Source organism: Balaenoptera physalus (genome assembly GCF_965194825.1).
Source record: "Balaenoptera physalus genome assembly, chromosome: 5".
In the NCBI taxonomy this organism is placed as follows: domain Eukaryota; kingdom Metazoa; phylum Chordata; class Mammalia; order Artiodactyla; family Balaenopteridae; genus Balaenoptera; species Balaenoptera physalus.
The window spans coordinates 58,552,568-58,571,898 of NC_138884.1; the positions used below are offsets into that span (position 1 = coordinate 58,552,568).

The 19,331-nt window shown below is 36.3% G+C and overlaps 1 protein-coding gene across 3 annotated transcripts in view; it reads right to left on the reverse strand.

Annotated features, from left to right (window-relative positions):
- Window positions 1-19,331, reverse strand: part of USO1 (USO1 vesicle transport factor) — an 85,743-nt gene that overhangs the window by 56,296 nt on the left and 10,116 nt on the right. For 2 of the 3 annotated variants that reach the window (XM_082463755.1, XM_082463757.1), the window contains exons 2-3: window positions 5,487-5,573; window positions 5,345-5,409 (exon numbers count right to left, since the gene is read on the reverse strand). In XM_082463755.1, the coding sequence (XP_082319881.1) occupies window positions 5,345-5,409; window positions 5,487-5,573 (152 nt within the window). Of the gene's footprint in view, window positions 1-5,344; window positions 5,410-5,486; window positions 5,574-19,331 lie in introns of those variants that run through there. The other variant, XM_082463756.1, reaches the window with a different exon arrangement.

The following is a 19,331-nucleotide window of genomic DNA, read 5'->3' on the forward strand; positions in this document are numbered from 1 at the left end:
AAAATAAAATTAAAAGAACAATTCCATTTAAATAACATAAAAAAGATTTAAATACTTTGGAATAAATTTTACTAAAGTACAAGACTGAAAACAACAAAACACTGTTAAAAGAAATTACCTAAAACTCAAATAAATGAAAAGGTAATCTGTGTTCATGAATAGGAAGATGTAATGTTGTTAACATGGTAATATACCCCAACTTGATTTATAGATTCACACAGTCCCTATAAAAATCCCAGCTGCCAGCTGATCATAAAATCTGTATGGGAATTCAACGTATCCAGAATAGCCAAAATAATCTTCAAAAAGAAAAACAGAGTTGAAGGGCTCACATTTTCTGATTTCAAAACTTACCGCAAAATTATAGTAATCAAGACTGTGGCACTGGCATAAGAACAGACATGGAGATCAACAGAATAGAGAGTCTAAAAATAAAGTCTAACATTTATTTCAATTGATTTTTGGCAAGGATGCAAAGACCATTCAATGAGGAAAGAACAATCTCTTTAGCAAATGGTGCTACGACAACTAGATATCCACATGCAAAAAAATGAAGCTGGACCCCTACTTCACACCATATACAAAAATTAACTCAAAATGGGATATAAGATCTAAATGTAAGAGCTAAAGCTATAAAACTATTAGAAGAAAACACAGGTACAAATATTCAAAGCACTGGATTTAGGCAATGGTTTCTTAGATTTGATACCAAAAGCATAAGCAAGAAAAGATAAAACAGATAAATTGCATTTTGTCAAAATTAAAAACTTTTGTCCTTCAAAGGACACTATCAAGAAAATGTCCTTTGGGGCTTCCCTGGTGGCACAGTGGTTCAGAATCCGCCTGCCAATGCAGGGGACACAGGTTCGAGCCCTGGTCCAGGAAGATCCCACATGCGGCAGAGCAACTAAGCCTGTGCACAGCTACTGAAGCCCGTGCGCCTACAGCCCATGCTCCGAAACAAAGAGAAGCCACCACAATGAGAAGCCCGTGCACCGTAATGAAGAGTAGCCCCCGCTCGCCGCAACTAAAGCCCTCGTGCAGCAACGAAGGCCCATCACAGCCAAAAAAAAATTAAAATAAATACAATAAATAAATTTAAAAAAAAAAAAAGTGTCCTTTGACGACCCAAAGAATGGGGAAAAAAATATCTGCAAATCATATGTCTGTTAAGGGACTTGTATCCAGAATGTGTACATACAATTGAATAATAAAAAGACAAGTAACCAAATTAATAGCAGGCAAAAGACTTAGACATTTCCCTAAAAAAGATATACAAGGGGACTTTCCCTGTGGTCCAGTGGTTAAGACTACACGTTTCCACTGCAGGTGGCCCGGGTTCAATCCCTGGTCAGGGACCTAAGATCCCTCATGCCTCAGGGCCAAAATAATAATAATAATAATCATTAAAAAAATAAAAAAGATACACAAACGGTAAATAAGTACATGAAAAGATATGCAACATCGTTAGTCATTAGGTAAATACAAATCAAAACCAAAATAAGATGCCGAGTTACACCCACTAGGATGGCCATTTTAAAAAAGGGACAATAACAAGTGTTGGTGAGGAGAAACTGGACCCTTATATATACACTTCAGATGAAGATATAAAATGGTGCAGCCTCCATGCAAGAGTTCGGCAATTTCTTAAAAAGTTAAACCACATGACCCAACAATTGCATTCCTTTGTATAAAACATATGTTCACACAAAAACGAGTACACAAATGTTCATAAGAGCATTATTCATAACAGCCAATAAATGGAAATATCCCAAATGTCTGTCAACAGAAGAATGGATAAACAAATATGGTATATCCATACAATGGAATATTATTCAGACAAAAAAGGGATGAAATACTAATACATGTTATAACACGGATGGACCTTGAAATATTATGCTAAGTGAAAGAAGCCAGACACAAAAGCCACACACTGTATGATTCCATTTATATGAAATGTCCAAAACAGTCAAATTTATATAGATACAAAGGAGGTTGGTGGTTGCTAGGCACTGGGGGGAGGAGGGAATAGGCAATGACAACTAATGGATACTGAATTTCTTTTGAAGTGATGAAAATGTTCTGGAATTAGATAGCGGTGATAGTTGCACAACTTTGTGAATATACTAAAACCGTTGAAATGTACACTTAAAAAAAAAACCCAAAAAACTACTGAGGTGTCATGGTTTGGAAACACCAGTTTCCATCAGACAACTTTCAGGCCCTGAGTGTGGGACTTGGGAGAATGAGCAGTCTCTCCTCAAGATGGCTATAAGAGAAGCAGACCCATGGACAGATGGAGAGTTTCAAGCCAGGCCAAGAAAGGGAACACAACTCTCTGTGATGTAGCCAGGCATGAAGGGGATTCAGTTGAAGGATTCTGAGAGTGTTAGTTAGGCCAAGAGCAGAAGCATAAAAGAGTAATGAAGATGAGAAGTGGAAAGAGATGGCTGCACAATATAGACCTTTGCAATCAATGAAGTTAAGAAAACACTCACAGAACATTTTGAGAACAGAAGATAACAGATAAGTATTGGAAGCAAATGGAAAGGGAATTTAGCACAAGAGAAGGAATGAAACACAAGAAGGCTCAGAGAAGTTTGGCTTTGTTTGTTGCCTAAGGGTCATAATAAAACACCCATCAGCCTCTAACATGATCAATTATTAGTTCACACATTCACCAGGCTATATGGTACACCCTATTTCTAAACATGGTGCCTGGCACACAGTAAATGTGCTATAAATGTTTTAAAAAATATATTTCTTAACCTTTATATCAAGAGTATCTACACATTTATTTTCTACTGTGCACTAAAAATGACAATAAGGGCCACTTTACATAGAGGTAGATTCTGTTTTCCATATCAAGATGTTAGTGGTTTCATTACCAACTTTATAAGACTCAGTGAGAAAATGTATAAAGACACATGAAATAAAAAAGAAAAATTATATGTATGTATAATAATCACACTGAAGTTTTTTTGATCTAAGGCCCATTTTCTCATATAACTTGGAATATTGTTTAAAGCAGGTAACTGACTTGGGTTACTTTATTAGTTTTCTACTGATGCTGTAATAAATTACCACAAACTTAGTGGCTTATACAATACAAATATAGTACCTTACTGTTCTGGAAGTCAGAGGTCTGAAATGGGTCTCACTGGACTAAAATCAAGGTCTCAGCAGGACTGCCTTCCTTTCTGATGGCTTTAAGGGGAGAATCCATTTCCTTGCCTTTTCCAGTTCTAGAGGCCTCCTTTCATCTTTAAAGCCAGCAAAGACAGGCTGAGATCTTCTCATATCACCTCATTCTGACCTCCTCTTCTGCATTCCTCTTCTACTCTTAAGAAGCCTCAGGATTATACTGGGCCCACCTGGATAACCTAGCATAATCTCCCCTATCTCAAAATCCATAACCTAATCATATCTTCAAAGCCCCTTTGCCATCTAAGGGAACATTCATAGGTTGTGCTGGTAGAATATAAATATCTTTGGGGGAACCATTATTCTGCCTACTGCAGTTGCCCACTCTGGTGTTAATAAAACAGACAGTCTTGACATATCCAGTGGATTTATTCAAACACATTAGAATTAGTAGGCTTTGAAAGGTAGACAATGTGGGTTACACTGAGGAGGATAGAAAAGGTTCTAACTGGTATGAACAAGCAGCTGGGCATTGCTGAAATATAATTACAAAAGGGGTTATGAGGTTAGACAAACAGCATCTTGATCTTTAAAAAGCTTATATGCTTTGCTTTGTTTGAGGAACTTGGACTTCACACTGCACGGAGCTGTGAAATACATTAAATAGGTGAGTGATAGAAGATTTACATTTCAGACAGAAATGTAAATGAAATGAAATTCTTGAAATGAATGGAAGGACAAAGCGATCAGAGGCAAAGAATACAGTTTGAGGTGGTGGTGGTTTTAAAATATGTCAAAAAAACCTCTCTGATACAGCTCCTTTCAAAAGGTGAACCCTAATTCTCCTCTTTTTAAGTGTAGGCTGTATTTATTTACTTGCTTCTAATAAAATAAAATGTGATGGGACTGATGATATGTGACTTCTGAGACTAAGTCCTACATGGCATTGTGGCTTTGTTCTCTCTCTAGGATCACCTGCTTTGGGAGAAGCCAGTTCCCATATCATGAGGATGATCAAGCAGCCCTACAGAGAGAGCAACAAGGTGAGGTACTGAGGCCTCTTGCCAACAGCAGTGTGAGTGAGCCATCTTGGAATCAGATACTCCAGCCCCAGTCAAGCCTTCAGATGACTGTACTCCTGGATGACATCTTGCATGCAACCTCATGAGAGACCCTGAACCAGACCACCTAGCTAAGCCACTTCTGAATTCCTGATCCACAGAAATTGTGACATAAGTATTTGTTATTTTGAGCCAGTAAGTTTTGAGGTAATATGTTATGCAGCAATAGATAACTAATACAGCAGCTATGAAAATGGCTTGAGTGATTGATATTGAGAGCCAGAACTAAGCCCAACAATGGAAATGAAGAAAATTCACGGATTCCAGCTTTTTTTTTGTCTGCATGGGCATAATGGGTTAAGGAGAGGGATAAGTTCAGCACAAATCCTCCAGTTTCCTGTTTTAATGAAAAGGTGCTAACTGGGATGAACTTGGGTCAAAAGGCAGTTGAAGTGGATTGGGTGGGTAGGGGGGATGTGGTGGAACAGGAGTAGGACAACTAGAGACAAATTAACTTTTGAACATTTATAATTTAAGATACCTCTGAGAGCTCTTGATATGGTAGAAAAGTCTGTTGAACAGCTAAAGCTTTAGGATATATTTATTAACTAGGGGTAAAATTTGAAAATTATTCATGTATAGTTGTTAATTAAAACCAAAGATGCAGATACTCTCCTAAAGAGAAATTGAAAGAGCAAAAACTAGGCTGAGTGATTTTTCCCTTAAGACATCATTCTATTAGTACAGTTTATTTCTCTCCCCCAAAAAAGAAAGTCTGAATAACTGATATACCATATTATTCATATTATATTAGAGAACAGTACATTATAGTATATCTGAATGAAAATCAACAGATTCACTTGGTCAATTCAAACTCCAAATTTTAATTAGCAGTAACTTCATTACATTTTTATGTAATGGAAAACTTTCAACCCCTGAAGGTTGAGATTATGTCTGTCCTAATGCTTAGTTAGCAGTGGTTTGCACCTTGTATCCAATAACTGTTTATTGAAATGACAACTGAAAGTAAAAACTTAATAGCCTTAGTATGTCAATCATTTCTGGAATAGTGGCTCTAAAACAAATTAATTAAAATTTCAAGAAAAATTAGGGAGAAAAATAATTAAATAGAGACATACCGATCTGTTTGTAAAACATGGATAAGATGTTCCATAGCTTGAATACCCACTTCCAAGCGATATTTCTGCACAAAAGAAAAATGTTATTTAAGTAACTAATATCCAACTTAATAAACTTAATAACTGATAAAGTGTTACAGACCTTAGATAATGATTTGAGAGCACGCACAGCATTTCTTCGATCATCCAGTAAAGTAGATGAAGCTACTCTATCACAAAGCTTTTGAATCTGTCAGGGAAAAATGAAATAGCATTAATAGAATAAAAAGAACAAAAAAGAAACATGAAAATTTCCCCCAAATTTATACCATTTATTTTGGAAAAAAAAAATCAATAAATGGGATGTCATGGAAATAGTCTTTTCACAAATCGAAATAACTAGGTAGTATTATAATCTTGTTACAGAGATCAAATAGATTTTTCACAGAGACTTGAAAAATGAAAGTGGTGGAAGAGAAGTCAAATAAAGTAAGTCATATAAATTCAGGAATTAAGAGAAATCAGTAGAACCAGAGCTTTCTAAACATACCTATTACAGCTGTTTGAACCAAGAGGGTTGCATAATCCATTAGGGTTATGGTATATGATGGGAAGTTAATAAAAGAAAATTGTAAATAATCATTGTTTACATCATAACTTCACCCTAACGCTTCCACTATATATTTGAACGAGAAAAGTCAGAACTGTTTATCAAAAATTTAAAGTGTGCCTCAAAATCTAGAAAGGTGAAATGTTCCAAGCTTTTAATAAATTTGCAGGAATTAAAATTTGAACTGAACTTTAAAATAAACCTTGCAGCATTATTTACAATAGGAAAAAATTGGAAACAACTGTCCATCAAGAGAAGAAAAACTAAATAAATTGTGCTACATTCTTCAGTTGAATACTATGCAGCTACTCAAAAAAATTAACTGTACTGACATGAAAATACTGTGATTTAATAAATAGTGGGGAGGACTTCCCTGGTGATGCAGTGGTTAAGAATCCTCCTGCCAATGCAGGGGACACGGGTTCGAGCCCTGGTCTGGGAAGATCCCACATGCTGCAGAGCAGCTAAGCCCGTGCGCCACAACTACTGACCCTGTGCTCTAGAGCCCGCGAGCCACAACTACTGAGAATGCATGCCACAACTACTGAAGCCCGCGTGCCTAGAGCCCGTGCTGCGCAACAAGAGAAGCCACCGTAATGAGAAGCCCGTGCACCACAAAGAAGAGTAGCCCCCGCTCACTGCAACTAGAGAAAGCCCACGTGCAGCAACAAACACCCAAACACAGCCAAAAATAAATAAATTAATTTAAAATAAATAAATAAATAAATAGTGGGGGGGGGGAAGAGCAAGTGGTAAAACTATATGTAAATTGTGAGCCCACTGTAGCAAAAGTACCAAACTGTGTGTGTATGTAAAATTGCATTAAAAAAGAATTTGGAAACTTAAAACTATAAAAACTTCTAGAAGAAAGCACTGGAGAAAATCATTGTGACTTTAAAGTAGGCAAAGTTTTCTCAGACACATACTAAGAGTATAAATGATAAAAGAAAAACATGGTAGTTTGGACTTCATCACTCCTGTTCTTCAAAAGACAGTGTTAAAAGAATGAAAAGATAAGCCACAGAATAGATGAAAATACTTGGAAAACATCTGATAAAGAAAGTTTTTTAAACCACTATACTCAGGTCCTTTATAGCTTTAACAGTTTGTTACTATTTTGTTATTATTTATTCCTTAATGACAGTTCTTAGTAAGATTCTATAAATATGATTTTGGCATAGCACAAACTTTTGCATCCTATGTATTGAAATTAATGGCTTAAATACATATAGTGTTTTCCAAATTATGTTCTATAGACTTCCGGTGTCCCAGAAGATATCAAAAGACTTCCTATGATCACAGAACCAGTGGGAAACACAAGGTTATACAAAATTAAATATGTTTCTGCACTGCAGGATTTCTAGAAGTCTTTACTATACTGATTTGCATTTCTTCATACTGCAAATGCAGTATGTTAACTGTCAAAAGCTTTTTCTGCATCTACTGAGATGATCATATGGTTTTTCTTCTTCAATTTGTTAATATGGTGTATCACATTGATTGATTTGCGTATATTGAAGAATCCTTGCATCCCTGGGATAAATCCCACTTGATCGTGGTGTATGATCCTTTTAATGTGTTGTTGGATTCTGTTTGCTAGTATTTTCTTGAGGATTTTTGCATCTATATTCATCAGTGATATTGGTCTGTAACTTTCTTTTTTTGTAGTACCTTTGTCTGGTTTGGTACCAGGGTGTTGGTGGCTTCATGGAATGAGTTTGGGAGTGTTCCTTCCTCTGCAATTTTTTGGAAGAGTTTGAGAAAGATGGGTGTTAGCTCTTCTCTAAATGTTTGAAAGAATTTACCTGTGAAGCCATCTGGTCCTGGACTTTTGTTTGTTGGAAGATTTTAAATCACAGTTTCAATCTCATTACTTGTGATTCGTCTGTTCATATTTTCTGTTTCTTCCTGGTTCAGTCTTGGAAGGTTATACCTTTCTAAGAATTTGTCCATTTCTTCCAGGTTGTCCATTTTATTGGCATAGAGTTGCTTGCAGTAGTCTCTCAGGATGCTTTGTATTTCTGTGGTGTCTGTTGTAACTTCTCCTTTTTCAATTCTAATTTTCTTGATTTGAGTCCTCTCCTTCTTTTTCTTGATGAGTCTGGCTAATGGTTTATCAATTTTGTTTATCTTCTCAAAAAACCAGATTTTAGTTTTATTGATCCTTGCTATTGTTTTCTTTGTTTCTATTTCATTTATTTCTGCTCTGATCTTTATGATTTCTTTCCTTTTACTAACTTTGGGTTTTGTTTGTTCTTCTTTCTCTAGTTCCTTCAGTTGTAAGGTTAGATTGTTTATTTGAGATTTTTCTTGTTCCTTGAGGTAGGCTTGTATAGCTATAAACTTCCCTGTTAGAACTGCTTTTGCTGCATCCTATAGGTTTTGGATCGTCGTCTTTTCATTGTCATTTGTCTCTAGGTATTTTTTGATTTCCTCTTTGATTTCTTCAGTGATCTCTTGGTTATTTATTAACATATTGTTTAGCCTCCATGTGTTTGTGTTTTTTACGTTTTTTTCCCTGTAATTGATTTCTAATCTCATAGCATTGTGATCAGAAAAGATGCTTGATATGATTTCAATTTTCTTAAATTTACTGAGGCTTGATTGGTGACCCAAGATGTGATCTATCCTGGAGAATGTTCTGTGCACACATGAGAAGAAAGTGTAATCTGCTGTTTTTGGATGGACCGTCCTACAAATATCAATTAAATCTATCCGGTCTATTGTGTCATTCAAAGCTTCTGTTTCCTTATTTATTTTCATTTTGGATGATCTGTCCATTGGTGTAAGTGAGGTGTTAAAGTCCCCCACTATTATTGTGTTATTGTCAATTTCCTCTGTTATAGCTGTTAGCAGTTGCCTTATGTACTGAGGTGCTCCTATGTTGGATGCATATATATTTATAATTGTTATATCATCTTCTTGGATTGATCCCTTGATCATTATGTAGTGTCCTTTCTTGTCTCTTGTAACATTCTTTATTTTAAAGTCTATTTTATCTGATATGAGTATTGCTACTCTAGCTTTCTTTTGATTTCCATTTGCATGGAATATCTTTTTCCATCCCCTCACTTTCAGTCTGTATGTGTCCCTAGGTCTAAAGTGGGTCTCTTGTAGACAGCATATATATGGGTCTTGTTTTTGTCTCCATTTAGCAAGCCTGTGTCTTTTGGTTGGAACAATTAATCCTTTCACGTTTAAGGTAATCATTGATATGTATGTTCCTATGACCATTTTCTTAATTGTTTTGGGGTTGTTTTTGTAGGTCCTTTTCTTCTCTTGTGTTTCCCACTTAGAGAAGTTCCTTTAGCATTTGCTGTAGAGATGGTTTGGTGGTGCTGAATTCTCTTAGCTTTTGCTTGTCTGTAAAGCTTTTGATTTCTCCATCGAATCTGAATGAGATCCTTGCTGGGTAGAGTAATCTTGGTTGTAGGTGCTTCCCTTTCATCACTTTAAGTATATCATATGCCCCTCTCTTCTGCCTTGTAGAGTTTCTGCTGAGAAATCAGCTGTTAACCTTATGGGAGTTCCCTTGTATGTTATTTGTCGCTTTTCCCTTGCTGCTTTCAATAATTTTTCTTTGTCTTTAATTTTTGCCAATTTGATTACTATGTGTCTCGGCATGTTTCTCCTTGGGTTTATCTTGTATGGGACTCTCTGCGCTTCCTGGACTTAGATGACATTTTCCTTTCCCATGTTAGGGAAGTTTTCGACTATAATCTCTTCAAATATTTTCTCGGGTCCTTTCCCTCTCTCTTCTCCTTCTGGGACCCCTATAATGCGAATGTTGTTGAGTTTAATGTTGTCCCAGAGGTCTCTTAGGCTGTCTTCATTTCTTTTCATTCTTTTTTCTTTATTCTGTTCCGCGGCAGTGAATTCCACCATTCTGTCTTCCAGGTCACTTATCCATTCTACTTCCTCAGTTATTCTGCTATTGATTCCTTCTAGTGTATTTTTGATTTCACTTATTTTATTGTCCATCTCTGTTTGTTTTTTAATTCTTCTAGATGTTTGTTCTTTAATTCTTCTAGGTCTTTGTTAAACATTTCTTGCATCTTCTCGATCTTTTCCTCCATTCTTTTTCCGAAGTCCTGGATTATCTTCACTATCATTATTCTGAATTCTTTTTCTGGAAGGTTGCCTATCTCCACTTCATCTAGTTGTTTTTCTGGGTTTTTATCTTTTTCCTTCATCTGGTACATAGCCCTCTGTCTTTTCATCTTGTCTATCTTTCTGTGAATGTGGTTTTTGTTCCACAGGCTGCAGGACTGTAGTCCTTCTTGCTTCTCAGGTCTTGTACATCTTTTGATAATTTTTTTTCTAGGTAGTTAGAGCTACCTAGAAAATAGGGAGTAACTTCCTGGGTTTTCCTAGCCCTAGACCTCAAGCACTGGTTCTGAATCTGAGATTCCCATCTTGCTTAGAGTACTTAGTCCTAGTCCTGCAATGCTTGAACTCTAGGATCAGCCCCATTTTTGGTTGGTGTACACAGAGACTTGTGTCAGAATATGAACTTCCATGTCCAGAAGCTCTTTAATCATTATCTGTTGAAGGTGGCTATTTAATCTGGGGGAAACACTTATCTTTAGGAATATTGGAGGGAGATGATCATAATCCTAGAGTTTGGGAGTTTGCTTTGCTTTCACTTTCAATCTTTTATTTTGTGTTCTAACATGCTAACATTTGAGCCTTGTTAATTTTTTTGGGGGGGGGAGCCGCACTGTGCAGCATTGTGGTATCTCAGTTCCTGGACCAGGGATCAAACCCACGCCCCCTGCATTGGAAGCATGGAGTCTTAACCACTGGACCACCAGGGAAGTCCTGAGCCTTGTTAATTTTTTAATAAAGCTTTGAGATATACACAAAGATAATAATCTTACGCATTATGAAGATAAATATTCAATACAAGTTAAAATAGCAATGATGTTATTTTTCATCTATCAGTCTCACAAAAATTAAAATAGTACTACCATATAGTAATACTATATGATTCCATTTTTATAACTAAGAAAACCAAGCAAAACTAATCTAAGCTATCAGAAGTCAGGATGGTGGTTGCTCATGGGGGTGGGCAGTGAGTGGAAGCACAAAAGGGACTTCTAGGGTGCTGGTAATGTCCTGTTCCTTGATCTGGGAGCTGGATACATAGGTATGTTCAGGTTGTGAGGTTTATGTATATGACATGTGTACTTTTCTATATACTTCAATAAAATGATTTTAAAAACAGAACTATACAGGATAGAGAAAGACATAGATTAATGAACTGGCTTATATTCTATCAGACGGAAAGTAACCTAAAAAAGTGTCAATTTGGCAAAAACTATTACAACTTAAAATGTTCATACCCTTTCCACCAGGCATTCTTATTTCTAGGAACTTATCCTTTAAAACATGCCCACAGGGGGTTTCCCTGGTGGCACAGTGGTTAAGAATCTGTCTGCCAATGCAGGGGACACAGTTCAAGCCCTGGTCCAGGAGGATTCCCACATGCTGCAGAACAACTAAGCCCGTGAGCCACAACTACTGAGCCCATGCACCACAACTACTGAAGCCTGTGCTCCTAGAATCTATGCTCTGCAACGAGAAGCCACCACAATGAGAAGCCCGCACACCGCAACGAAGAGTGGCCCCCGCTTGCTGCAACTAGAGAAAGTCTGCGCGCAGCAACAAAGACCCAATGCAGCCAAAAACAAACAAAACAAAACAAAACAAAATGCCCACAGATACACAATGTTATATACTAGAATGTTCTTTGTAGCAATATTTTTAACAGCTAAAAAATAAATCTAGCTTCCATCACATAAGGATATAATAAATAAGAAGTGTGCAACCCTGATGAGGGCCCTTCCCAAACCATGCTGGCACCCTGATCTCAGACTTCCAGACTCCAGAACTGTGGGCAATAAATTTATGCTGTTTATTGGGGAAAAAAAGAAGGGGGGGGTGGAATCTAAAGGTTCATCCACCAATCAGAAAACATTTAACTAACATACAGTACACATACGCTATGCAGTTAATCAAATGAGTAAAGCAGATCCATATGCACTGACATGAAAAGATGTCCAAGATACATTAAGTGAAAAAAGAAAACAGTTAATAGTATATTTAGCATAAGCTCATTTTGGTTTAAAACTATACCATTAATAAACTATGTGAATACTATAAAATTCTTAGAGGAAAACATAGGCAGACACTCTCTGACATAAATTGCAGCAAGATCTTTTTTTGATCCACCTCCTAGAGCAATGAAAATAAAAATAAACAATGAAAATATGAAAATAAACTAATTAAACTTAAAAGCTTCTGCACAGCAAAGGAAACCATAAACAGAATGGAAAGACAACCCACAGAATGGGAGAAAATATTTACAAACAGAGTGACTGACAAAATATTAATCTTTAAAATATACAAACAGCTCATACAGCTGAATAGCAAAAAAATCAAAACAACCCCAAATCACAAAATGGGTGGAAGATCTAAATAGACATTTCTCCAAAGAAGACATCGAGATGCCCAAAAAGCACATGAAAAGCTCAACATCACTAATTACTAGAGAAATGCAAATCAAAACTACAATGAGGTATCACCTGACACCAGTCAGAATGGCCATCATCAAAAAATCTACAAACAATAAATGTTGGAGAGTGTGGAGAAAAGGGAACCCTCTTGCACTGTTGGTGGGAATGTAAATTGGTCCAACCATTATGGAGAACAGTATGGAAATTCCTTAAAAAACTAAAAATAGAACTACCATATGACCCAGCAATCGCACTCCTGGGCGTATATCCAGAGAAAACCATAATTTGAAAAGATACATTCACCCCAGTGTTCACTGCAGCACTATTTACAATAGCCAAGACATGGAAGCCACCTAAATGTCCATAAACAGAGGAATGGATAAAGAAGATGTGGTACACATATATATATATATATATATATATAATGGAATATTATTCAGCCATAAAAAAGAATGAAATGATGTCATTTGCAGCAACATGGTTGGACCTAGAGATTATCATACTGAGTGAAGTAAGTCAGACAGAGAAAGACAAATATCATATGATATTGCTTATATGTGTATAATTAAAAAAAATGATACAAATGAACTTGTTTACAAAACAGAAATAAAGTCACAGATGTAGAAAACAAACTTATGGTTACCAGGGGGTGGGAAAGAAGGGAGAGGGATAAATCGGGAGATTGGGATTGACATATACACACTACTATATATAAAATAGATAACTAACAAGGACTTACTGTATAGCACAGGGAACTCTTCTCAATGCTCTGTAATGACCTATATGGGAAAAGAATCTAAAAAAGAGTGGATATATGTATATGTATAACTGATTAACTCTGCTGTACAGCAGAAACTAATGCAACATTTTAAATCAACTATAATAAAAATTTTTTAAAAAGAATTATTAATGTGATTCTACTGCTAGAGTGAAAGTTAGGACCATAGAAATAAATAATTTTTAAAAGAAAAAAAAATACTATGTGAACATGTATAGAAGAAATTAAGACTACGTACCATACTACTGTCTTTTAGTGGGTTGCTGGAAATGTTAATTTTCTACATTATTTCTGATGTTTGAATTTTGGTAATGAACAAGTATTACCTTTATAAGCAGAAAAGAGTAATAATGGAATAAAGTGAACTGGTTTATGTTCTATCGGAATTTCTAGGATATTTTCATGACTGAACTCATCTTTAAAAGATGCTATCTTTACTCTGCTGATCAAAATAATATGAAATCTGCTCTTAATTGATAAAAATAAACTAACATAATAAAAATATCCTCAATGGCTCCCTATTGCCTATAAAGTCCAATTTTTTTTTTAGACTAGAATGCACAGTCATTACTCAGTCAATAAATACACACTGAGCATGTATGTATTTGTTCTTGTGCTAACCAAAGTAAGATATGGTCTCTGGCCACAAAGAGCTTGCACAGGAAGACAGTTGTGTAAATAAACTACAATAACAAATTAAAATTATGTAAGTATATGCTTATAAAGCAGGTGCACAAAAGAAAAAGTAGTGAATTCTATCTGAAAGTGGAACTGCTATGTTTACTTCCCTGCAAAATGGATGTGTTGAAATCCTAACCCCCAGTGTGATGGTATTAGGAGGTAGGGGCCTTTGGAAGGTGATTAGGGCGGGAGGGTGGAGCCCTCATGAATGGGATTAGAGCCCTTATATAAGAGACCCCAAAGAGCTCCTTCATGCCTTCTGCCACATGAAGACACTGGAGAAGATGGCAGTACATGAACCAGGAAGCAGGCCCTCACTAGACAAAGAATCTGCCAGCACCTTGATTTTAGACTTCCCAGCCTCCAGAACTATGAGAATATATGCCTGTTGCTTAAACCAACAAACCTATTGTATTTTTGTTCCAGCAGCCCAAATAGACTAAGACAGATACTGTTTAAGAATGGTATATTAAGGATGACACTCTTGAATCAAGAATTAAAGGATGAGTAGTTCACCAGACAATATAAGGAAGGAATGCCAGGTGTAGAAAATGATTTCTTACTTTATAATTGTCTATACATATTTTAATGTAGAAAATAGCATTTATAGTCCAAATAAGTAAACTGGTCTAATTTGAGTTTATAAATTTTATATATCTATGAACAATTTTTATATTATGCACATACATATATATACTTGTTCTATTAAAATAATATACCAAAGGAGATTTCTAAAATATGAAAGCTTTCCTTTTAAATTAATTTTATTTTATTATTATTAATTTTGGCCATGCCATGTGGCTTGCGGGATCTTAGTTCCCTGACCAGGGATTGAACCTGGGCCCTTGGCAGTGAAAGTGCTGAGTCCTAACCACAGGACCACCAGGGAATTCCCTACAATAATTTTAAATGCTTCTTATTTCTGGGAATGATGATCAATCTAAAATAACATGGGGGGGGGGGGGGGAAGGATTATATAAGATTAAACTGTTAGCTAAAAACAGATTTCTAAGGGCTTCAAATTATATGTTTCTGCTTCAATTGACTCTCATTAATAAGTAAATCACTAGTGTTTTTTAGAAGGTTGCAAAATGGAACTTAAAAATTAATCACTATTTTAAAGTGTAGTATTTACAATTATAGAAATAAAATCCATTCATTCCTGAGTTTGGGTAAATATGTATCAAGACTATTTTTAAGACTATAAACATGCTGGGAGTTCCCTGGTGGCCTAGTGGTTGGGATTCTGGGCTTTCACTGACGTGGCCTGGGTTCAGTCCCTGGTCAGGGAACTGAGATTCTGCAAGCCATGTGAAGACTATAAACATGCTTTTTATCTATTAAACTTGGGTTTTAGTGGCAAGTACATATTCTTCCCGATTGGGGATTTTATTTTATTATTTATTTCTTTTTCTTTTTTTTTTCCTTACAGTTTTATTGAGATATAATTGACACACTCGACTAGGGATTTTAATCGGAACTTTCTCTCTAGTGACTTAAGGCAATTACCATACTGCAAACCGATAAGAGTCAAAAATGAATATAAGAACAACTTATTTATCCAGAACCATAATTAAGCTATTTCAGATACTTTCTGTCAGGCACCAAAATGGTCTTTTCATTTTAGTGATTTCTGATAGCAATCTAAAACTAATTACAACCTTCCCTGTCTTCTTAAACAAAGAACATAATTATAAGCTTTCTTAGCATTTAAACCTAAGTCCTCTCCAATATCAGAAATAGGGATGTCTTAGGTGTTAAATGAAGTAATGAATATAAAAGTTTTTGCCGATTACCTGGCACCTATAAATGCTCAATAAATGTTTAACAAACTTTATTATTACCAAACTTCTATGACTCCTTTGTATTAATTTTCTATCCTATCAGGCTTTTGGCTGTCATTTCCATCATATACGTTTCTAAAAGACCATTCAAATTTTGCAGATTTTAATCTGCTACTGAGTGAGAAATCTGATAATTAGGCTAGATAGTAATATGTCTAAAACCCCAAATTACTCAGGCTTGAAATCAAGATTGAGTACATGGACTTTGCAACTTCTACTTTTGCTATGCGAAAGCCATACTACCTCCTGATAGTATTCCACACAGTTGAAGTTTCTGAATAAGTGATCTCTCCATAATAAAGTGCTATGTTGCAACCTTTTACAGACAATGGAAACCAAATAAAAGGAAAATATTATATATGTTCCAAACCTTACAAAGACTTAGCCATGTTTTAGGCCAAACACAGGTCTATATTTTTCATTTGACATTTACCAAGAAAAAATTTTGCAGCACAAGTACACTTAATTTTTATTCAGAAACTGAAGATTTCAAAGACCATTATTCCGTTTATTCCTGACTTAAAAAACCAACACAATGCAATATGATGGTGCTTCATTATCCACTCTTTCCTTCTTTTAGTTATTAGAACCCTCTGTGTTTTAGCTGGGCGCAAAGGTTGTCCACCTAGACTACTTTTCGAGCCTTCCTTACACCTGGGCATAGAAAGTGACTACACTCTGGCCAATGAGTTCTTTGTATCTTCCAAGTCATGTCCTTAAAAGGAAGCTATCTGTTCTTCATTCCTCTTTCTTCTTCCCTCAGCCTGGAACTTGAACCTGCAGGAAATGAAGCACCTTCAACAATTCAAACAAGGGCACCATCCTAGGGGATGGCAGAACAAGATAAAAAGCAGCACCTGGGCCCCTGGACCACCCTGAGGAACATAACTAACCTATCCTAGGCACTGCCTTCTAATTGGACTTTTATTGGACAAAGACACAAACTTTTATCTTGGTTAGACCTCTGTTATAGCAGCTGATCCAATACCTAAACTAATAAACTCATTTTACAGGAGAGGAAACTAAGGTTCAGGGATAAAGCAATGCACCCCAAAATACCCTGCCAGTTTGGTGGTACAGTTCAGATTCTAACTGAGCTACAGATGTCTCACTTTAAAGCCCACACACTTTCCACTATCCTACATTGCCTCTTATGCAAAGAAATGGGAGCCTGAGCACCTGTTGCAAACTACAGGGACTGCAAGATTTTCTTTCTTTTTTGTAAACAGGGGAACATTGTAATGTAGTTCCTGTGAACAGCTTCCACTTGCACTACAGCCCAGTAAGGACCCTCATAAGCCTCGGACTTAACTGCCCAGCCGGGGTAGTCCCTTGTTCTAAGGGAGTTGGAGCTTTACTCTGGGAAAGCTATAATCAAAAGCTACCAAGTATTTATGAAAAAGTCAGCACTATATATAAGTACTTAAGAAATTAATATACTCACTTTTAAAGAACTAATCTGGCTGAGATAATAAGGAGAAACTGGAGCAGAAAGACATTACAGAAAAAATATGTCAGCTCATTATAACAGACAAGAAATAAGGTAAAAAAAAAAAAGGGCATTAGGGTGGTGGCAATGGGGAAGGGCTGCAGAGATAGATAAGACAAAAGAATATTTGAAAGAAATGAATTTAAGAGACTTGAGAATAAAGAATAAAATGCCTGAAACAGCTGCTGTTTGGAATTCAACTTCTAGAAATTTGTCCTAAGGCAATATATGCACACGTACAGTCATAATTACAAGAACAACCACTGCAGCACTGTAATAGAAAAAGAAACAAAACAGAAGGACCTTAAATGCCCATTCATGGAGCACTTTCACTTTTCATTTTATACACTTCTACAGCTTTTCCTTAAGCATGTATTCAAATGTCTCTTCTGTCATTTAAAAAAAGAATCAGAGAATCAAAAAGCATCACTGAATAAGCTAGCTGAAGTTTGATATGAATCTGCAATCACTTTTCTATATCTCAGAATATTCTGGTTTTGGTAAAGTCAAAGGAGTAATAGCATCTGAAGAATTCAGTGCCGTAATCTTGAAGTTGGTGATTCATTCATTCATTCATTCATTCATTCAACAAATGTTAGAGTGCTGCTACCCTCATCGGGGCCATGGTCAGTGCAACCAGAGAGCAGTGGTTTGTGACAAGGTTAAGTTCAGAAATTGGACTAAGCAGGGGGGTGAGGGATGAGTAAAATAGGTGAGGGAGATTAAGAGGTACAAACTTTTAGTTATAAAATAAGTCATACAGATGTAATGTACAGCATAGGGAATATAGCCAATAATACTGTAATAACTTTGCATGGTGACAGATAGTAACTAGACTTACAGTGGTGATCAATTTGTAATGTACAAAAATACCAAACCACTATGTTGTACACCTGAAACTATTATAATATTATAAGTCAATTATATTTCAATAAAAACAAAAAAAGAGGACTTCCCTGGTGGCACAGTGGTTAAGAATCCGTCTGCCAATACAGGGGACACGGGTTCGAGCCCTTGTCTGGGAAGATCCCACATGCCGTGGAGCAACTAAGCCCGTGTGCCACAACTACTGAGCCTGCGCTGTAGAGCCCAAGAGCCACAACTACTGAGCCCATGTGCCACAACTACTGAAGCCCGCATGCCCAGAGCCCATGCTCCACAACAACAGAAGCCATCGCAATGAGAAGCCCGTGCACGGCAACAAAGAGTAGCCCCCGCTCGCTGCAACTAGAGAAAGCCCACGTGCAGCAACAAAAACTCAACGCAGCCAAAAATAAATAAATAATTTAAAAAGAAAAAGAAACTGGGACTAAGCATTAGAAACTTCTGTAACAACTGGATACCTTTATGGTTGTTTAATTAAAAAACAAAACAAAAATTGGGCTTGTATATTGTATGTCCATGAGTATGTGTGTGTATTGTCATTTCATTTTCCTATAAATTCATTTTTATTATATTTTACAAAAGTATTGGTCTGTGATGAATTGGAAATTGGGGGAAAAAAAAAACAATCCAACTGGTTCTTCACCACTGTCAGTTTGAGAAATACTATTAAAGTGCTTAATATCTTACTGGGCCCTGCAAAATTCAATTTTGGGGAAACAGCAGTGAATCACTATAGAAGGTACCTACTCAAATGAAATTATAATAGCAAGGAGACAACAGAATAAATTAAAAACAAGATAAATACAGAAAATAATAAGTGCACTGAGGGAAATGATTAGGGAAATAAGACAGAGACTGGGTGGAAAGTACTACTTTGGACAGCACAGCTGGTCAGAAGGTCCCAAGTTAAGCAATGATTTGGATATAGGCGGACGTGTGGGTAATTGGTAACAAAAATGAAGCAAGTGGAAAAGTAGGGAAGCAGAGTGAATGAGGATGTTACCATCAGAAGGAAAAAGGACAGTATTTTAGAGTTGAAGGATAGGTTTATTCAGTGTCCCACATGGGATCCTGAGGTGAGAGACTTTGTTGCTAGCAACTCACTCACTCTCTCAGAATCCGACCAAGGAGGCCACTTAGTAGTTTAAAGCAAAATTTATAAATTTACTATTTGTTTGAGGTCACAGACTCTCGTCCTAGTCC